Source organism: Lepeophtheirus salmonis, chromosome 4, assembly GCF_016086655.4.
Source record: "Lepeophtheirus salmonis chromosome 4, UVic_Lsal_1.4, whole genome shotgun sequence".
NCBI lineage: Eukaryota > Metazoa > Arthropoda > Copepoda > Siphonostomatoida > Caligidae > Lepeophtheirus > Lepeophtheirus salmonis.
In genome coordinates this window covers 42492286-42513662 of record NC_052134.2, presented here as the reverse complement: position 1 = coordinate 42513662, position 21377 = coordinate 42492286, and the positions used below count along the sequence as shown (strand labels likewise).

The following is a 21377-nucleotide window of genomic DNA, read 5'->3' as shown; positions in this document are numbered from 1 at the left end:
AAGGCCTTTTTTTTAATATTAAGGGAAATAGTGAAATTATCTCTCTACTGCCTGGTTTTATCATATATCTGACCCCAAAATGTATTTAAAATAAGTTATTACATCTTTATTTATTTTTTTTCCATATTGCAGATAAAAATTAATTGTTAGAATGGAAAGCTTAAGGTGGGTTTTTCTAATTATACAATTTTTTTCGTCCCTCAAAAAAAAAAATCTGCCCATTTTTAGTGCATATTACTTTGATTTAATTTAAATATATCTGCTAATCATTGTCGTCAAGCAGTATTCAATTCAGATGTCATATCTTTTTTTAGTCTTAAAGTCCTTTGATGAAGTTTCACCAAGATTTATTGGATATTTGTCTATATTATATAGTAAAAATATCAACTTTTAGCCCTCAAAATGGCGACTCTCTCAATGATGACATCCGTGGAAATGCTCTGTATGACGGGTGCTTCCATGTAAAAAATGGTGGTAAAATACTCATTAATATATAAAGCCCTTTTTGTTTCGTAGGTATTACATAAAAATGAGTCTCAAGGAAGTAGCCTACCAAAAGCAAAACAGGCCATCCCAGGGCTCATAAAAGGATACTCTCAATTTTTATAAAATTGTCTCCAATTTCTTCAAATTGTTTTTTTTTTTTTAATACCTCCGAAATAGAGGCAGTCCTTTTATACAAGGTAACCTCGAATTTATTTTCAACATCATCCCTCCTTTAAAAAATAGATGAACTGACATATTTTTTCTGAGTTACCTTAGTTAATGGAAATATTGACCCGTTGCATAGACACTATAGGCAAATGCTAAGTGTGCCGTTCATTTAGGGGTGCCTTAATGGGTACAAAGAAAAAAAAGGTGACCCCGAACCTAACCCAACTTTCTGGCCGAGCTTAATTTTTCCAACATTATAGTCGGGCCAAGTAACGCCCATAAAACAAGGATTTTTGTCAGTTTTTATTGTGCAGTAATAAAGATTGAAGGTGCTAATCTCGGGTTAAAATGTATGTACTTCAGATAAACAAATTGAATAAAAACTTTACTGGATACTAGATAAATAAATGTATTAACATCCATTATATCTTTTGTTTGATACAGTTTAATATATTTGGGATTTTGAAGGCTATTCTGAGATGACTTATTTTCCAGTGAATGGTGCAATTAAACGAAGCAACGAATTGAAAAAAGAAATTAGATCAAATAAACTATATTTTAGCTACCATCAAAGATAATATAATTATAATTAAACCCACAATCAAGAAAAAAAGATGTAGTAATCTTCGGAAAAAATAGTCAAAAAGCTACCTCTTATGGACAATAAGAAAATGAACGTCAAAATGAACCCCCTTCATATTTTTTTTTCTGTTCGTCGTTCAAAAAATGAACGGAAAGAGTGAACGCCGTTCTTTGTCCGTTCAATGTCCAAACTTGAACAAATCGAAGAATTGCGACCACATTCTGATATATATTGGTTAACAATATTTTATTTTGAAATGTCTTTGACTACAACTAAGTGTTTTAATGATAACAATTGGAGAGGTTATTGGAAAATTTCAAAAAAATATAAATATCATCTACAACTCTAGTCAACCAACAAAAAAAAAATCCTAGTCACGGACCTAGCCCCCCCCCCTAGAATTTGAAGTGCCCTCCTTTATGGGCGTCCGTAGGATCATATTATTATTTGGGGGGGAGGGGCCTGGTTTTGGAATTTTTTTTTTCCAAAAAGTTGAAAAATTAAAAAATTAAATTTTCAATATTATTTTTTTGATTTTTTTTCAAAATCCCCAGCCCTTCATAAGAAATTAAATTTTTGTAAAAAAAAATTATAAATTATATATTTTTTTTTAATTCATAAACCGTGTCAAACAGGATGATGAGGACCCACAGATGATGATTTCCTGGAGGCCTTGTTACCTGGAAGTGGCCAAAATCGTCTGAAATCCTGCTTTGTTGATGAAAATAAACAAAAAAATTAAAAAGAATCCTGGCCAATCGATAATGCAATTACTGACAGCATCGAAGTAGCGTCCCCATTAAACTGTCCATCGTTTCATCAATGAAGACCTACGGTACCCCAGCTATGCATGCCGCAAGGGATAGTTTTGAACATTGTCCAACATGGATAAAAGGATCACCCAAACCAGCTAAAACAGAAGCCTCCTGTGAAAGATCTTGTCTAGTTTTTTCTTACATAATAAAAATGTTCGTTGAACCGAAAATCATAACTCGACAAAAAATAGATGGTTAATAAAGAGTCGTTATATCGTCCCTATGATCATAAAAGCCAAGCAGCATGTTATGGTTCTTGGCATTGTTAGGAGCAAGGGTCCACGTTATGTCACCATTCATATTCCAGCAGGGTCTGAAGGTCAACGCCAAGTTCTACATCAGTGTTCAACACACAAAAGTCTTTCCCTGGATCTGCAGTATAATGAAAGACCTACCTTAAATCTGACAGCAAGATGGTGCACCCTGTCACACCATCAAAAGAACACTCTATTTTCTTGATTCTGAGAATATGATGGGCCCTTGGGGGGGTATGGGGGGCTGTACGTCCCGGAGAGTTATTTGCCCCCTAACTCATCGAAATTGAACACTTTATACTATTTTGTCCGGGCAATTTTGAACAGGTTTGCTGATAAAGGTCCCCACAGCACCACAAGAGTTGGGATAAGGAGGGAATTCCGGACTTGACCCAGTGGGACGTTTCCGCTGACTTTGTGAACGGTTGGTACGAGCTAACGGCGATTTTATTGATTAAATGTCAACTTTACGTTATAATGTTGATTTTTGTGAAAATTTTAATAAAATTGGTTAAGAAATAAGGTCGTGTCATCAGTGTTTTATTTTTTTTTTTCTGGGCTTGCGATTTTTTACAGGATGTAGATACTAATTAAGTATGAAAATACTGAAAATTTGAGAGGAATTGTTACATTAATTTACAACACAATTATATAAAAACTAGTGTCTAGACTCGATCCAGTACCAATTTTTTCTTTCGGTTCGGTCTTAATTGATTTTTTCTAGACCGATTTTTCAATCGATACCACAGTGTCAGACGGTGGACCGATTTTTTTTCGTCTCACTTTATCTACCGATTTTTTTCGGTCTCAATTTATGTACCGATTTTTTTTAGTCTCTTTTATTAGGCAACACCATTTTTTTTCTAGATCAATTGTCATTCATTTTTTTCAAAAAAATCTCAAAAGTACACGATAAGTTATAGATCAAATACTGAATACATATAAGAGACGGCAGGATCAAAATTAATCCGAGCTATCGCTGTTTAAATTTCATATAACGTCATTGTACTTGAAAAAACACATGATGTCATGTTATAAATAATTTATCTGTAAAATCGGTCTAGACCAATTTTTATGGGACTGAAGTAGATCGAATTTTTCCTTTGTACCGATCTAGACAGATTTTGTATATGAGACCAGTCCAGACTGACTTTTTTTAATATAACAGTCCCAGACCGTTCTAGGATTTCCAGACCGAACCCTACACTAATAAAAACCAACTGGATAGATTCTCAGAAGCATTTTTTATCATGGTGTACCTAGCTGAGAATTATGTAATATTTAGTTTACGAGAATGTAATTTCGTTTCCTGTTCTTCTTCGCCATACATCTTAAATTGGCTTTGGAAAATTGGTGTTGGAAATTTTAGGAAGGGATGTACAACTAAATTAGCTCATTTTACAGACATAAAATTTATAAATTTGGAATTAATATGTTTTAATAAACTTGCATAAAAATTTGAAGCGTAAATCTAATAAACATTTAGCGATTTATTGATGTTGAAGTGAGTCTAGTCAAATTTTGGTGCCTTTTTTGAGGAAAATATATTTGATTTTCTCCAATTTAGTCCTATGGCTAATAAAACCAACACCCATCTTAAACGATTACACCCATCATTTTACCCCCAAGCAAGTAGCACCCGTCTTTTTCATTCACTAAGCCATTTATTCCTTCCCCCACATTTTACCACATCTTACAATAAATAGCAACCCTACAAGCAAACATTCAATCTTTTAACAACCATACAAACGTATTTTTAATTTAATTCAATTACATTGGTATCCGTTATGTATTGGACTTCTCTTGGCGTCATCAATTTTCACTGCAATATATTTACACTTTATTATTATTTCCTCTGGGATTTGGAAAGCCTACAATCCAATTAATATTACGAACAATATTTTTTTCTTCAAAAATCATTTCTTCTTCCTTTTTTAATCTATTTGAGCATGAAGAAAGAAATGCTAGGGGGTTCTATTACGAGAGAGGGATTAATCGTCCAAGGGATAGGTGTCCTGAGCCCATATTCGTTATATCTGGTACTTTTGAATTATATTTTTAAATGATCACCTAAAAACCAACTAATAGAGAATCATTTAATGAAAAATCCTTAACACGATTCCATTTACACATAAGTTGGGAATATTCCATTCTATTTTTGATTTTTGTTCAAGATTGCTTTTCACAAAATGTTGTGTTGATTTGTACATGTTGCTTATATAAAATTTTCATGGAATTGATCGTTAATTTATTTCTTTAGAAAAAAAAATTGAACTCAACTACCTTGTTCAAATAAATGTCTTATTGAGTGATAGCTATAGTCAAATCCACTGTAGAATGGGCATGTTAAAAAAAAGAAACCGAAAATCAAAATGGTAATGTCAATTTGAAGAATGCTTTGGGGGTGAGAAAGAATGGTGCTCATAACGTGACATTAGATCAGCTACAATAAGCTTTGACAAGAGAGGAAGGATAAAAGGATAAAAACAAGGACATTTGCTAGAATTTATCCGATGTCGATCCCCAATTCTACTCTCAGTCCAACAAGGACTTACAATTATAACTCTTCAACAAATCCTAGACCGGTTTGAGACGATTAAGATTATTAATGTACCGAAATAATTCGGCCCTTAAAAGAAGTTCGGTCTGGACCAGTCTCACAAAAAAAACTACGGTTTTTATCAGTCCCAAAGTAAGATTCGTCCTTGATTGGTCTCATTTAAAATTCAATCCAGACCGATTCTGTGTATGAATGTTTGATGACGTGATTGGAAATTTAAAATTGTGAGCATCAGCGCATTAACGTCGTATGAAGTTAAATGTGTTGCATATGTACAACTAATAAATCATTTGCAGGTGAGATTTTCAGTACATAGATTGAGACCAAAAAAATTGCTCCAGGATTGGAAAATGTTTAAAATTTCGATCTACAGTCCGGAACAAACTATTGGTCAAGAAAAAATTGGTCTTGGACCAAGTCCCAAACATAAGGAAGGGAATATATTTATTTATCTATGGTCTCAACACTCAGAAAGCCATATTTTAAATTGAAATTTTTGTAGCCTATAAGAGAAATATTTCTTTAAGTATTTAAGACGGTATTACCTCGCTGATACAAAATACCCTATTTTGTTGTTAGCTGTCGATTGATACATACGTCATGGCTATTTCATAATTTATTATTTTTTATAAAAAAACGAAACAATAAGTTGTAATGCACTTTCATTCCGTTTCCAAAAGGATAGGAATACCATTCTTGTTGTTCCTTAGTCGTATATATATGCATATCACCCACCTTATTATTTCTATGAATAAATTTTAGCCTAGCTTATAGAAATACAAATGTGTAGCAGGGACATTTATCTCACCTCAAATAAAATTAGATATAGTAAAAACTCCATCAATTGTTTTGTTTGTTTTTTGAAAAAAAAATAATTAAGGGTATAAAGCATCACAATTTTTCAAATTAAAGAAGATCATTCGGTCAAATTTGGCCTCTTCCAAAAAAATGCGTCTAAAAATTTCTCCAACAATTTCTTGTCTCATCCTTTTACTACAGACGCCCGCCCCTGTATTGCTGCACTTTTAATAAAAAATTACAATGCAATAACACAGTATCGAATAAAATACTATGTAGGATTTTAGTATTACGAAATATATAAATGTAATTCATTCTTAAAAGTTATGGATAAATAATATGACAAATAGTGTTGATTCAGTCGTTATTTATTCGGTCCAGTTCAGTATTAGGGTCGGTCCTTCGGACTGTTATTGGTAGAATTGATTAAAAAATAAATAAAGTTGAGTGATCGAACTTTATAAGTTTTGGGACTGATATGCAGGACTGAACTGGAGGGAACTGCAGTCATATTCCTAAATAAGGACTGACACAACACTAATGACAATTATAGTATTGGAATATTAAAGGCAGTAAATAGCATTTGACTACTTTGCTAAAAAATTATTTCGGGTCTTGTTTCAGTTTATTTTTGGATGAAAAGTTGCGTGATACAATAAAAGTAACGACGTGACTTAATTATCTAAAGGAGGTATTTTATTTTATGGAAATAAAAACCCACCTATGATAATACAATTTTTACATATGCATCTAAATTGTACAACATTTCGTCTAAAATTTTTATAGGTATATAGGTTTTTACATATATAGGGAACACCTGAATATAATACACCTTACATATTTTAAAAACTTAAGTAATATTTAATAAGTAAATTGTATTCCCTCTCTAAAATAAACATCAAATATGTGTCTCATCATGCGTGTGTAACAAATCACAACTGTTTTTTACATTAGTAGTATGCATAAAAATTGTATTTGCAAGATTCAAATATAAGCCACGCGGATGTAAACATAGATAAAAACAAAACCTCATTGGTACACCCGAGATACTGAATATATTAATAATAAATAAAAAAAGTTGGCAATTTCTGATTTATTGAAAAGAATTGATTCTTTTCAAGAATAGAATGATGTGTAGTCAATTCAGAGGGGAAAATTATACATGTCAAATAAGTGAATCACCGGTCGATTGAAACTATAATCTTGCAAAACAGATCAATCTATGATCATTGTAGAGAATATATATAACATATATATATAATTATATACTAAAAAACATGAAATAATTAAATCAATTGCAAAGACGTTATTTGAAAGAAGAAGAAAAATACATGAATTCAAATCAATAACCTTTACAAAAGCTCTCTTTTAAGAATATCAAATATCAACGTGGGTGAAGTCATTTCTTCCGATAACTCCAACAAAATTTCATCTAGAATTTGATTAATGCACAGTTCTATTTGTAAAAAGTCGCACATATGGGTTCCAGGCTTCCAGAGTGATTGTATTTCCTTGAGAGAAGTATCAGTTATATCCACTGACGAGGTTCCTTTGGAAATATCCTCGTCTTTCATTTCAGAAAGAGGCCCATTTTTATTTTTAATATAACTAACACTACTGGAGTTGACCATTACGTTCTCGATGCCAGATTCAAGTTCAGCAATGCGGGAAAGCAAAAGTTTTACCGAGAATTGATCGTTATTTGATTGAGATCTACTGAAGGATGGTTCCTCCTGAGGCAGAGAGGATATCTGAGCTGTTTGTTTATAATTATCTTCCTTGGAACTACGTAAATTATTTTTTAAATTCCCATAGCGTATTGATCTGGAGCGTTGTATTCGTTCCTGCAGCAGGACATTACTTTTGACATTTTTAATAGGATTTGGTTTTTTTCCAAATTTGAGTAGAGCAAGATCAGCAATTAATTTTTTGGCATCCTTACTTTTAGTGTCAATACTGTCTTTTCCAATCAGCTCTTTTATCTCTTCTATTTTATGAATCAATGATTCTCCACCCTCAAATTTATCAAAAAGATCAATTAAGAGATTAAACGAAGTAAGAATCCCGTCAGGACTGAGTTGGTTAGAGGATAAAGGAAGGTAGTGAATATAGGATGTTAATATATTTCTTCCAACACGAAGGGCTTGATTGCAATGCATGGAATTATTTGAGCATCCTTTTGACTTGACCATATGTACCTGAAATATAAAGCAATCATAATGTAAAATTTATCAAAAACTCAATAAAATGACTTACTTTTTGCTTCAACTCAAAATTATGTCTCTTTGTTCGAGTTTCAAATTCTTTCGCTCTCCTCCAACAAAGAGCATGATCCCAATCCTCAATCCTCCGAGCTTTCAATATATGAACCCCAGATATTATTCGTTGAAATATATCATCAAATGCAATTAACCTTTTATCGGTATAAGATGACTTTTTCTGTGGCATCTGCCGTCCATTCACGACATCTCCCTCTTCTCCAACAACAACAGCAAAAGAGGGAAGATTATTTTCTAGGAAGGAGGCCATTGGATGTGGACGGAAATAAGTACATGTAATATAAATGTGAATTGGGGTAGGGTTGGGAGTGAAACTAATTTATTTTTTAAACGTAGTAAAGTCTAACTTTAGAAGTAGACACTTCTAAATTATCATCAAAGAACTTGGTCTCAATCACAACATTTCCATTAAGGACTCGAGCGGGCATCATTTGTGACTCTGGGGCAGCTTCTATTAGACTTTGCCAAGTATTTGTGGAGTTTGGAATGACGAATCCAAAGTCAAAGTTCCATTCCTCTAGACAACGACCCCTATAAAGCACTTTTTGTTCTAATCTAAATTTTTCCATAGGCTCGGAAGATGAGAAATTGATTTCTCTTGACACGGCACGGCATTTGAGTATCTTTTTTGGCACTCGAGCTTCGTGTTCAACCTCTGGGACTGAAAGATCCGCGTTCCCTTGCCAAAGGATTTTCCCCGTATCCGCATCTCTTAGATTCATCCAATTGACGCGAAACCCCTTGAGAATATCTTCAGCACGGGACGGCATGAGGCTCTTCTTCGGAAATTAACTCTACAAAAAGAAAACATCATTCTCAGATAGTCATTATTAAGATAAAACCTGAATAAATTCATTCTTTCTTTAAAAGCCAAGATGAGGATCAATGATCATTACGTTACCTTACAAAATGAAGTGAGGGTAAATGATGAGGGAAGGTCAAGAAAAGGACGTATCAAGTCATTCTATGATCCAAGTACCTCAAATTATATCGATTAAAGGTATAATATTTTCATTTTCATTATATTATATTAATATAGAAAGGCTTTTCCAATGTTTCTATCGCATTTTTTTTGTTTTGACTACGGGGCAATCTCGTGATACAACGGTTAGGTTCGAGACGCGTTCGAACTTCTATAATATAGTATTTCTTCATTGGTGATGTCAAAATTGCACAACACCAGCTTATCATTAGTGGGTCCGTACTCTTTGATCTTAATTTATGTACATTAATATATTTTAATATCATTCTGACTCACTTTAATTGGTTCACAATACCAGCATATTATGTAATTAATATGATATGCTATTTAATATAAAATGTACAAAATAATTCGATTAGATTTCTTATTATAATAAATTTATTAGAATACATCTTACCATAACATTTAAAGCAGCTGTATACGAATTTTTTTTTTTACGAGTCCGAGTCCAATCTCGGAAGTAGAGTCTGAAATCGTAGTGTAATCATCATTGCGCATACATGTATGAGATTAAATAAGTGCAATTTGAGTTTTAATACTTTCCAACTCAGTTAAGTCATCTTCAATGGTAATATTACCAATTCGATCATAATTCATAGCATAAAAAGATAATACATAATATTTTGAAATATGTTTGCAAGTCTCAAGCCTCGAGTATTATTTTTCAAATATGAACCTTTTGATTAAACTTATTTCGGAGATATTTAAAGCTAAAAAATGAATCCAATTAGATTAAGATCAATTTTATCCAAGAGATCCATTTCAAGGTCTATGGTCATAATAAAAGATTCACAAAACGAGCTAATATAAAAATAATTTCAGAAAAATACTTTTTCCCATATTTTTAGTTTTAAAAAATACTTTATTTGTTGGAATTGAACCACATGCTTAGAAGATATGACATTTTGAAATTGAGAGTCATGCAACACAGTTTTTTCTAAAATTGCATAAATAAAATACTTATATCTCGGAAGCAATCATCAAAAAGATATTAAATTTTGAGTTGGCAAACATAAATCTGTATGCATACTAAATTTAATAAAATTATGGGTTGTTTATGTGAAAACTTTTAAGTGATTTGATATGGAATGACAATGTTTTCAATTTCATTTTTCTAATTTAACAAATTTTTAGGAGATATTTTCAGCAAAAAATCATACACGGTAAGTTAAATAATGGATCTTACAATCGTTATCATGACTCGTAACTTTTAAAATAAGTTCGGCGTTATTTTTTTAATCATACAATGTAACGTCATTCAACGAGGCTCTCAAGTTTTGAAATAAAGTTAAATATACGAAAAATAATACATGAAAATAAAAATATTTATTGACTTCAAATAAAACATTATTCGGCATTTGTGGATTGTTTGAGATCTTTATGAAAAAGAGGGGTGGCTTTCATTTGAAACATTGTGGTTCTAAATAAGATATTTGAACTGATTTGATTGATAATGAGTGAAAAATACAATGTATGGCGTAAGAGCTTGATATTGATTGGAAATGCGTGAGTCTCACGCTAATTTTCTGAGACTTGAGAGCCCAAGGTTATTTATAAGTAATACTTTTTAAGTTACAGTCATATATCTTATGAGAATTTTAATGCCGTATGACTCATTTGTAGTACACTTTTCGTACTTCATTATTCAATGAAGATTTATATAGTAAATATGACTTCCTTATTCGTAACAATGAACATAAATAATACCTAGCTTAAAAAAATCATATTTTGCTTAATATTACATCAAAATTTGACTTTGTAAGTAGTATAATAATTTATCTTATATATATATATATATAATATAATTTGAAAAGCTATTGTACCCACATCAAGGAATGTTTAACTTTGGAGTTAGAAGTAATAATATAATATTAATATATTGATACTGTTTAAAAGGAAATGTTGTTAGTAGCTATAGGAATTTCTTATCAAATCAATTTGTGGTTGTTGTATTTTTGGGAAAAAAAAACTCCCTACTTCTATCATAAAAACTGCGTAATTTTGTGGATAACTTCACACCACTTAGGAATAGAGGTTAATCATGTAGTTTCAACTATGATATCTAATATCTGTAGATTATTAGCTCATATTTTAAATAAATGTCATGTTAACAAAAGATGTTTATGTACCAGAAATATGGACTTAGAGTAAATGTGTAGAACGTAGCCTTTTTTTAACCTAGCTTCGCTGAGTGCGGTCAAATTACTTTGTGAATCTAAAGTCAATTGAAAAGTCGTACGTGAAATACTAAAAGAATAATCCAATGACGTAATATTATGTGTGGAAAAAGAAAAGAAAGAAGGACAAATAAGAACTTAACAAACTAAAAGTAGGGGAGACCGGAGCATATTCTTACAGTTTTTCATTTTCAATATTAGTAGTGTGCAAGTTCTGATTATGTGCTAGTTTTACCTTGTACAAGTAGATCTACAAACTAATATTACTAAATAATTGGTAAATATTTGCATTGTGAGACACATGAGAATACAAAGATCCATAGATACCGGAACATGAGGGACAATTGGCCATAGCAACACAAACACACTTTTTGAATGGGTTCCAGTACTCCTGCTAGGATTTTATGTTCTATCACTCATTGATACATAATAAATAATGCATTAATTTTAATAGATCAAAATGAAATTATATTAGCAACTATGTATAACTGGTAATGAAAATGACTGGTATTATAACCAAAAAATACGTCATGAGACGAACAAATTGGAAGGGGTAAAAATTACAACTTATACAAAATCCTTACTTGTGTCTTATTAATAAAAATATTAAAATTGGTAATTAAAGCCATTGTCAAAATAATTAGAAGTGATATATTTATATATTAATGAGTAGAGTTTCAATTAATAATTAATTCGCTATTAGAATGGCCAATGTTGTAAATAAATGATAAATTTTAAAACGAAGAAATTGCAACTTGTACATAATATGTTATAGACCTGGGGCTCCTAGTTTGTGTTCCACAAAACCTTTCCTAAGCGATATTAATTTTATAAACGTATAAAATCATAAAAATTTAATAGAAATTTCTCCTAGAAAAGTTTTTGAATTAATGAAGTTTCTATGTCGGATAGAGTATGTGTGAAGATAATTAGTGATGGTCCATAGACTATTTTGAGAAACCTGACCTGATCTCCCCTTTGAATGCGTACGCAGGGACAGAGGAGAAAGAAAGAGAGAAAAAGAGGTGGAGGAGCTCCAACAGTAATTAGGTAGCAGCTAGCAGTAAGGAAGGAGGGAAAAGCGTCTGCTAGCTGTGGTGTGTTGCTAGAACCTGAACTTAAAATATTGACATTCCAGTGCAGTCTGTGCTCAGCTTTTCCCTCTGTGTGTTTTCTATATCACTGACTACTGCTAGTAATAAATGGGGTTAAATTTCTTGATTAGTTTTGAGCAATCCTCGCATGTCAAAGCGCAGTAATTGATTAATATAATTATAAAAGCTGTCTCCTCCAGAGTATGTTAGCGGCATGACGCCGTTACAGCTTCTTTTATTCCTGAGTTCTGTCTCGAAAATCAATTCTTTGGATCTGCGAATGAGCACGGATGGTCCAGCCGTACTGGACGCTCCTTTAAGTGTCTCTGGAAAGCTCCAAGGACTGGAGTATGAGGAAGACGACCTTAAATGGCATTGGTACGATGACTCTGGCTCTGCTCTTCATTCCTGGGTCGTGGTCACTCCAGGAAATGAAACCCAATTAACTTACACACTCAAATATGAATCCTCTCATTTTGAGGCGCGTGAATATCAAATGGATCTTCGTGTTTTTAGAAGAGACATTTTCGGTTTTTGGTCCATACTCGTGGAATCCTCCATTTCCTTTTCAATCACGGAGCAACTCAATGGACACATCCTTGTACCCAAAGACATTGTATCCTCAGTAGTCCCTCTAAATCTCTCCCTCTCCTTCCACGACCCACATGCCTTTCTTGGCAATGCTACAGAGCTCAAATACTTCTGGGCTATCAATGACACAAACTATGGGCCCACTTCAGAGCCTTTTAAAATATTTAACATGGCTACCCTTGGCTTCTCTCATTTCACGACACTCACGGTGGCCTCCTTTGCAACAAATAACATTACAAAATATGGAAACTTCTCAACAGATATTATTGTTCGTGATCCCATTAACTCTGTGAATGCGACGGGGGATCTTTGGCTCAAACACAATCAAATTCTTGATTTAAATATGAAATGTGATGGAAGTGGGCCCTGGGGCTTTTGTTGGTCAGTCCAAAGTCCGGATTATAATGTTACAGGAAATGAGACTTGTATTCATACAACTGAGCTCCAAAATGAGTGTGTCTTTGAGGTATATTGGTACTTTCGTCAATCTGGGTCTCATAAAGTCCTCGTTATTGTGGACAATGGTGTAAGTCAAGTCATCAAACTCTATGAGGTCACCGTATATCAAATTAAACCTCAAACACCCGTCAGCTTCGTTGTTGTTCCGATTGTGAGTGTCATTGGAATCATATTTATCTTTATCATTGCTTTGCTCCTTGTTGTTAAATTTAAAAGAAGATTAGCCATTGAAACTGCGGATTTTGATTTCTCTATTCAAGATGATCATAATCTCGAGTATAGAACATTTTGGGAAAGGCTCAGGGATTCTATGTTAAATGCATTTGGAAATGCATCCGATGATGTGAGTCATATATCTTCTTCTAACTCCTCATCTCATGGAGGATCCGTCAAACCTCCTGTTGGTATTCATTATGGAAGCATTTCCTAATAGTGAATTTATGGACTTATTATTCCTATTTTTTTGTGATTTTTATTGCTCTCGATGTAATCCTTGTCAGTTCATCTTTATACAATCAAACTCTACTACATATATAATAATTACTATTATGGGTTTTTTTTGTGTTTTTTGTATTTAGGATATTATTAATTATATTAATTTAATTTATTTTTATTTTCAGCCAACTTTTTTTTCTTAATTATCAGACCCAATTAAGTTGATTGTGCGATTGTATTACTAATTTCTCCTAATATTTATGTATTCCAACCCAGTTATGATATCATTATGTCGTATCTCATTACTCCCATTCTATGTGACTCTGTAACTCGGACTGTTACTACAAAAGAAGCATTTGCCCTTGAATTATTTGACAAAAAGCTAATTGCAACAACTATTAAGACTCTTTCACCTCTCTCTGATGAGCTAAATCATTGTAAACGTGTTAAAAATAATGATGAGCGAATTTTGTGTCTCATTAACATTGAGGATAGTGAAAAGTTCTCCAAGGATGACATCGTTGCAGTCGAAATCCCTGAGTACAAAGTATGTGTGAGGAAACAGTTCGAAGATTCCAAACTTTACTGGCCTGTACATTTTCATCCAGATCAACGTCTTGAAAAATTGTTGGCTCGAGAGACTCCTGAAATATGGAGCAGACCTGAGTACCATGGAAAATACATATTTGAGGAAAAAGAGGCTGCTATCATCGTGGATCCAAGCTCTGGGAATATAATAGCCACTGATAGTGGGTCAGACAAACTTCATCCTCTTGCTCACCCTATCATGAACGCCATTAACGACTTATCCAACAAAAAATCTGAGTATCTTGCTACAGGATTCGATATTTATTTGAAACGAGAGCCTTGTGCAATGTGCTCCATGGCTTTGGTACATATGAGAATAAAACGAATTTTCTTCATGGAAGATAATCCGAAGCAAGGATCTCTTAAAACTAAATTGAAACTCCACACTATCCAAGGAATCAACCATAACTTCCAAGTTTATCAAATTTCTCAAGATAATCATTAAATAGTTCCGTGAACTACATACATCCACACTCCCGTCTAGCCTTACATGTCATTTTGTAAAAGCATTCATTTCTGAAACGATTGCACAAACGCAGTTTCACATCAAATATTAAATTAGTTGGCACATCAATCTTAATAATGCTGAAAGACAAAAGATCTAACCATTCTAAGACCAAATATAACAAATAGCGACTTACGTTGTTATTTTTTTACTAGTGCATAGAGACCATAAATAAAACATTTAGAAGATTAGATTTATAAAAATTAAGGACATATATTTCATTTATTAAACAAAGAGTCTGAGTAAGTAAAAAGTAAAGGAGGAGATATAAATTTCAGATAAAACTTCTCAAAAATTAAATGAGATATACAGTATCATTTGATAGCATTATTTTATTCTCATCGGACATTTTATCAATACATGCCATTATTTCACCGGAGGTCATGCCAGTCTTCTCAGAAATTTGGCTTTTCAGTTCTTTCAAATCTAAACTTTGAGCATGTTTTGCTGAGAATACATTCATCAATTCTTTTTTGAATGCTCCGATCTTAGAGGAAACATCTACCTCGGAGGAATCAACCTCCATAGACGGTGTTACATTTTCTTCCTCTTGGGATGAGTTAACACGTATCCTTTTAGTCTTTTTGTCCTTTTTACTCGACTCTTCAATGGTTTCCTGATTTTCTGCTTCGTCTTCGCTATCCACATTTCCGTTTGTATCTTCCTCGGAATCGGATTCATGACGTCTTTTCTTCTCTTTTTCTAACACTTTTTTGAAATAAGCAAATTGTACAAGCTCAATAGCAGCCAAAGCGTCCTGTTTATTAACAATCTTAGACAAACGAGCCTTGGCATGGGCACAAGACAAACGGATAAGGGTTTCAAGAGCTCTCGCAGTTACTGGTTGAGTCCTTGCTACATCTCCAGTAGAGTTCCAGTCAGCAGATCTCAATCGTGCGTACTCTTCACCTATTATTTCGCATGATTCTTCTGTAAGTGTAGGTTTAATGCATTTAGCAATTTCAACATACTTCTTAATAAAATTAGGGGTGAGTCGTTCTTGTCTTCGTGAAGATTTCCCTGAGCTATTCAGGTAGGATGATTGTTTATCCCACACGACGAGGCCCTCATTATCCTCCTCCTTGGTTTTAGTCGTCAATTCGCTTACCTCGGAATCGATTATCGTTACCGCTCCATCTTCTTCATTAGGATCTCTGTACCTATGTACTCTCACAACGTGATCTGCAATTTTTCTATCACTATCCACATCCACAGTATCCAAAAGAACAAACAGTAAATCAAAACGAGATAACAACGAATCTTGAAGACCGATGTTTTCCATTGGGGGTTTAAAAGGATCATAGCGGCCAAATACAGGATTCGCAGCAGCCAACACAGAGCATCGTGCGTTGAGACGAGCATGAATGCCAGCTTTACTGATAGTGACTCGACCTTGTTCCATTACTTCATGAATTGCCGTACGATCCATGTCAGTCATTTTATCAAACTCATCAATACAAACAACTCCTCTATCTGCAAGGACCATAGCCCCTGCTTCAAGACGACGCTCTCCAGTCTCCTGATCCGTTGTAACAGCGGCAGTTAAACCAACACCTGAGGAACCTCGACCAGTTGTAGTTATAGCCCTTGGTGCCGTTTTAAGCACATATCTCAACATTTGCGACTTGGCCACTGAGGGATCACCGATAAGAAGAATGTTGATGTCTCCTCTGATACGAGATCCATTAGGAAGCACTTTTTCTACACCACCCAACAGCATACACAAAAGGGCTTTTTTTACATGATCATGTCCGTGAATAGAGGGGGCCAAGGAATGAGCAAGGAGTTCGAATATGTCCTTTCTTCGCTTACAAATCTTTTTGCACATTAAAATATCGTCCGCATCAAGTGCAGAACCTGAAATCTCAATATCTCTACAAATAACATTAGTAGCAATAAGTACAGTTTTAAATGTCCCCGTAGTAAATCCGTTCTTTTTTCCAGGCAAGCATCGAAACACACCAATAATTTGAACACGATCACCAGGCTTGAGTGAATCCACTAAATCATTTTCTAGGATAACGTCAACTGAGCGTGGAAGTTGACCTGTAGGTGCCTTCTCAGGAAGTTCTTGGAGACCCAAGGTTTGATGATTTTTATAAGAAGAGAGGCCGAACTCTGTTTGGAGTGCATTCCCATCCTCATCGGTCGTGGGATATGCACCAGATGATCCTGCAATTGTGGAAGAAAGGATATCGGTCGAGTCAGTGTAGGCTCTTTCCAGTGTCTTGCCCGTTGTGGGACAGTAGTGCACACTCTTCACCACTTTGGGTCGAACCAAAGAGATTCGAGTCACAATGCCCTCAACACAAAGAAGTCCGCCCAAGTGAGAGGACGAAAGGGAGCGAGGAGTCAGATGTCCAGCTCCAAAGGAGCCCTCAAACCCCAAAAAAAGTCGATCCATCGAATTCTTGGATGGAACGAGAGCAGAGGCATATTCCCGAAGGGCACGGGTGAAGGCACAGACCTCATCATGTGCAGAAAGTGCCAGTGCCTCACTACGAAGTGGATACTTCTTTCTTAGATCGTCCAAATCTATGAGGAGGCGTCCATCCACTACCACTTGGCTAGAAAGGATCTCCTTAATTCGATCCTCATAGGAGCCACTCTCTTCCAAGTACTCCACGTACTGTCGCTGAATATCACGGAGACGTTGATCCTCATCCACCGACATTTTAAACTAGGAACTTATTCTTAAATCGACAACAAGGAAATAATTCTTTCAATGATTTATTTCACTAAAGGATTTCTTTGAGCACCTATGAAAGGTTCCCGCCAAATTCTGTTAGTTTTTTTTATGTATGTGTACGCGCGCCGTTCCCTCAGCCCACTATATCTATCCTTCTTCTCCTTCAATTCCCTTTTTCAACACCTAGCTAGCTAGAGATTGGCTGGAGGTCAGAAACAAATTACTAGCCACAATCTAGGACAAAATAAAGGGGGCTTGCGTCATGTTTCATTCTATACCATGGTAGGTATGAAAAAAAGAAAAATAAGGAAAACATGACATACTACACGGCAATATCTCGCTAACAGAGAAATGCCCTATGTATTTTGTCGTTCGCTGTTGATTCCCTCTTCTCCCTGGAAACGTCATGGCTATTTCATAGTTTATTCTTTTTCATAAATGCACTAAGTAATAAGTTATTGTATACATATGCTCTGTTTCCAAAAAAACAGGAATAAAATCTCTCGTTGATCCCTCGACGTTTAAATTATATATATATTGGCCGTTTTATTATTTCTATGAAGAAATTTTGGCTATTTCTTCATAGAAATAATATAATAACTTATCATACCTACTCTTTTAATAAAATATTACTAAGCAAACTACCACTGTCATATGGTTTCCTCCCCATCTTTAAAATAAATTACATATTATTAAAATCTACACAGTATCGAATAAAATACTATGTAGATTTTAATAATATGTAATTTATTTTAAAGATGGGGAGGAAACCATATGACAGTGGTAGTTTGCGAGTAAATAAGATATAAATAGCGGTTGGTATGATTAACGAACTACCAAATGATTTTGGGCCTTTTTTCTGTTTCTTTTTGGAGGAAAAGTTGCGTGATACAATAAAGATAACGATGTGACTAGGTGTGCACCTATGAAATGACACTTTCGGCTATTGTTCACTAGATGTCACCAGTTGGACATTATAAACCAGTCCAAAAAATCTAAATGCTTATTCGACATGTGTCAACAATATTGAATTCTTTATTTGTATATTGTCATTCAACCTTTCCCTTCGAACCGATGGAAAACGTTTAAAAGCAATGGAATTTTTTAAAGATCGGTCGATTGGTGCCACATGAACTGAATGTAAGGCAGCAACCTTCTTAGTAAATATTTGAATAATACTCGGAAAATCAAATTTTCTATAAGATCTCCACTTTCATATTGCATGGAATAGTACGTGAAACAGACCAATAATACTTTACAACCAATAATATTGAAAATTCTACTTGCCTGACAACAGTCACAATAACGAAATAGTATTATTTGTCCTAAAATAAAACCGAATGAATCAATAAGATAAAAAAATGAAAGAAAACACATAAATAAGGAATGTAAAGTTTGAAGAATATCATTAATGTTTTATTAATTTTTCAATCTTATTATTATTTTATTACATTTTAACTATTGTTTTCAGTAAAACAACTCATAATTACGTTGTATGACAAAAATTTATTTAAGGTTGTGTCCGGTTCAAGTTCAGCGTTTCTATTGGTCCCGGTTCTTTCATTTCAATGGTTTCGGTCTCAGTTCTGCTTTATCGTTCTCTGTTCTTTTTTATTCATACTGGGTTTGGTAACAGGCACTTAAAACAATGGGTGTCGCTTGAAAATTCGGGACAGGAAATGATAATAGATACAAACAGGGCCTCAGCTACCTTATATGTAGTACTCCAAGTTCCAGCAGGGGCCCCGAAAACTTAGTTAAGCAACCTTTTTTTTTTCAAAGTGGGGCCGTGACAGGAGGCTCGGGAGGAGGGGGGATGAAAGATGGATAATTTATTCCATTCTACACATGTTTTGTATAAAGGGGGCCTCGGCATATCAAAGTTTGGGAACCCCTGGCCTAAGGAATACTATAGTTATCATGTTACTTGCCCCCAACCAGCTTAGTAGCGGACCTGGATCCATAATTTACCCCACACCTTCCCTCTTTTATTTACATCGTATGGTTCCCAAAACTACTTTTCCAGATCCATAAGAAGTCCTTAGCTATTTAAAACTCAGGTACAACTGTATCACCCTGGCAACATAAAAAAATCATTAGAAAACGCTGTAATGGCACAATAAAAAAACTCAGAAAGTTGACTTATTTATTAAAGCTAATTTATTTTTTATAATATATATTGTATTTTATTTATATATACTACATAGGAACAATAGTACAAGAACCAATACCGATAAACAATATATTACGGTCTCAGTTCGACTTTGTCAGTTCCAGTGGTTCAAGAATTAGAACCACTAGACCGATAATGGCACAACCTTCCATTTAATTATTTATTAATTTGTGTCCTAGATCTTTGCGAGAGTAATATTCCAATATGGTGACAAACAATTTGGCTGTTTACAAAAGGAATCTCGACTCAATAAGTTTAGGAATTGCAATTTCATAAAGATATAACAACAGAAGACAAGAGGTCTGTTATATATTTTGTAAAACACATAATCACTTATAAGTTTAAATAACTGTATTATCTGTAATTAATGCGTTGAGATCCTAGTTTTTAGCTAAAGTAATATTCCAATAAGGTGACACGCAATTTTGTTGTCTAGAAGATGATTTCCGACTCAATACGTTTGGGAATTTCAATTATATTCAGATATTTCAATAGAAGTCTACGGAAGTAATCACTTAACAGTTCTAAATAACTATTTACATGTAATATAATATATGTTGCAGACCAAACTATCGAAAACTGAGAAGCAAATTATCTTTACGAGTCTAGAATCATCTTCCATTTGTTTTCCAATGACAAAAGAGATTCGCAAGTAATATATAAATCATGCATGAGTGTACAAGTTATATAACTATTCATATAGACCGTTGCATTAGTTACTTTATCGTTAATAATTGTATGTTACTTATATTATAATTTATAGTTTATCCTGAGGTAAAACATCTAAAGGAAATAAATAACAAAATATAAATCCAACTTGGAGTGTAAGAAGCAGAAATAAAGGAATTAAAGAAGAAGTTGAAGGAGAAAGATGTCAAAATTTGGGACGCAGAATCAAAGTTTAAGTCTTTAAAAATGAGCCTTTCTTCGGTATTTAATTCAAAACAAATAAAAAAATTTAAGTTGCAAGCATTCACATTCAAAAATCCGCCTTTGGTCTAATAAAACCATTGAGAATTTACTTCAGTTAAGATTCGTTGAGGAGCTATATGTTGCACAATTATTCTATTGCGTAAGAACTATTCGGATCAATTTGCAAAAATAGTGGCTTTATTTGAATCAATTCAAAAAAATCAAAAAAAAAAATGTAAACTCAATAACCGAAGTAGCGGTTCCATTAATTAAGTCGTCTATAAATGTCGCCAAATGTCATAAATTTTATTTTTTACGATGTCTAAGTATGTAAGTATAAAAATGCACATACATTTACGAATGCAAACTTCGATTATCAAAGAAAATAGATTAGCTTCTCCTAGTTTCGGAAGACGAAGAATGTGTATGCAACATAAGTAAGTTAAAGAAATTATTATCAAAGTAATTATTCCATTTTTTCATAATAATTAAGCTCAATAAAATTATTTTTTTAGTATTGTATTAAGTTCTTTTTGGGGCTATTTTATGTCACAAGGGGGCGCTAAAATCTCGTAACGTTACTCTTATGGGGCTTTGCCTTGAACAAATAATGACATTGAAGAGACAAGATAGTTTCAGCAGGCGTGTCATGACTCATAATCATGAGATATTTCTAGCAATGGGAGGATGGATGGATTCATATCCATATAGCTCCTTAGGAGAGATCCGTCTAAATGACTATGAATGAGACATGTTTTCGATGCAGTTCCTACTCCCTTCTTCTCTCACCTCTTTCCTTCTGTTGAGTAATGAATTCAAAGTACACGCG

The 21377-nt window shown here is 33.8% G+C and overlaps 5 protein-coding genes across 5 annotated transcripts; 2 read left to right on the top strand and 3 right to left on the bottom strand.

Moving 5' to 3' along the window:
* Window positions 1-6742: 6742 nt before the first annotated feature.
* LOC121116005 (uncharacterized) lies at window positions 6743-9078 on the bottom strand. The gene is made up of 3 exons (XM_071887940.1): window positions 8845-9078; window positions 7921-8737; window positions 6743-7862 (listed from the first exon to the last, which is right to left on the bottom strand). Exons 2-3 carry the CDS (start codon window positions 8191-8193, stop codon window positions 7017-7019), a joined length of 1119 nt encoding a protein of 372 aa, XP_071744041.1. The 5' UTR covers window positions 8194-8737; window positions 8845-9078; the 3' UTR covers window positions 6743-7016.
* On the bottom strand, window positions 8270-8713 carry PrBP (Prenyl-binding protein). The gene has a single exon (XM_071888058.1). It carries the CDS (start codon window positions 8711-8713, stop codon window positions 8270-8272), a length of 444 nt encoding a protein of 147 aa, XP_071744159.1.
* Window positions 9079-12410: 3332 nt separating the features above from the next.
* On the top strand, window positions 12411-14977 carry LOC121116003 (transmembrane protein 130). The gene has a single exon (XM_040710194.2). The coding sequence runs from the start codon at window positions 12411-12413 to the stop codon at window positions 13674-13676; it is 1266 nt and encodes a 421-aa protein (XP_040566128.1). The 3' UTR covers window positions 13677-14977.
* On the top strand, window positions 13971-14977 carry LOC121116004 (probable inactive tRNA-specific adenosine deaminase-like protein 3). The gene has a single exon (XM_040710196.2). It carries the CDS (start codon window positions 13971-13973, stop codon window positions 14712-14714), a length of 744 nt encoding a protein of 247 aa, XP_040566130.1. The 3' UTR covers window positions 14715-14977.
* Mcm3 (minichromosome maintenance 3) lies at window positions 14968-17448 on the bottom strand. Its single transcript, XM_040710193.2, has one exon. It carries the CDS (start codon window positions 17446-17448, stop codon window positions 15070-15072), a length of 2379 nt encoding a protein of 792 aa, XP_040566127.1. The 3' UTR covers window positions 14968-15069.
* Between the last annotated feature and the right edge of the window lie 3929 nt (window positions 17449-21377).

Excerpts from the sequence above, each read along its gene's own strand:
- LOC121116005 (XM_071887940.1), bottom strand. The coding sequence starts at position 8,193 with ATGGCCTCCTTCCTAGAAAATAATCTTCCCTCTTTTGCTGTTGTTGTT. Across the intron at positions 7,863-7,920 it reads ATTTTGAGTTGAAGCAAAAA|GTACATATGGTCAAGTCAAA; the intron begins GTAAGTCATTTT and ends TTTATATTTCAG.
- LOC121116003 (XM_040710194.2), top strand. The coding sequence starts at position 12,411 with ATGACGCCGTTACAGCTTCTTTTATTCCTGAGTTCTGTCTCGAAAATC.
- Mcm3 (XM_040710193.2), bottom strand. The coding sequence starts at position 17,448 with ATGTCGGTGGATGAGGATCAACGTCTCCGTGATATTCAGCGACAGTAC.
- PrBP (XM_071888058.1), bottom strand. The coding sequence starts at position 8,713 with ATGCCGTCCCGTGCTGAAGATATTCTCAAGGGGTTTCGCGTCAATTGG.
- LOC121116004 (XM_040710196.2), top strand. The coding sequence starts at position 13,971 with ATGTCGTATCTCATTACTCCCATTCTATGTGACTCTGTAACTCGGACT.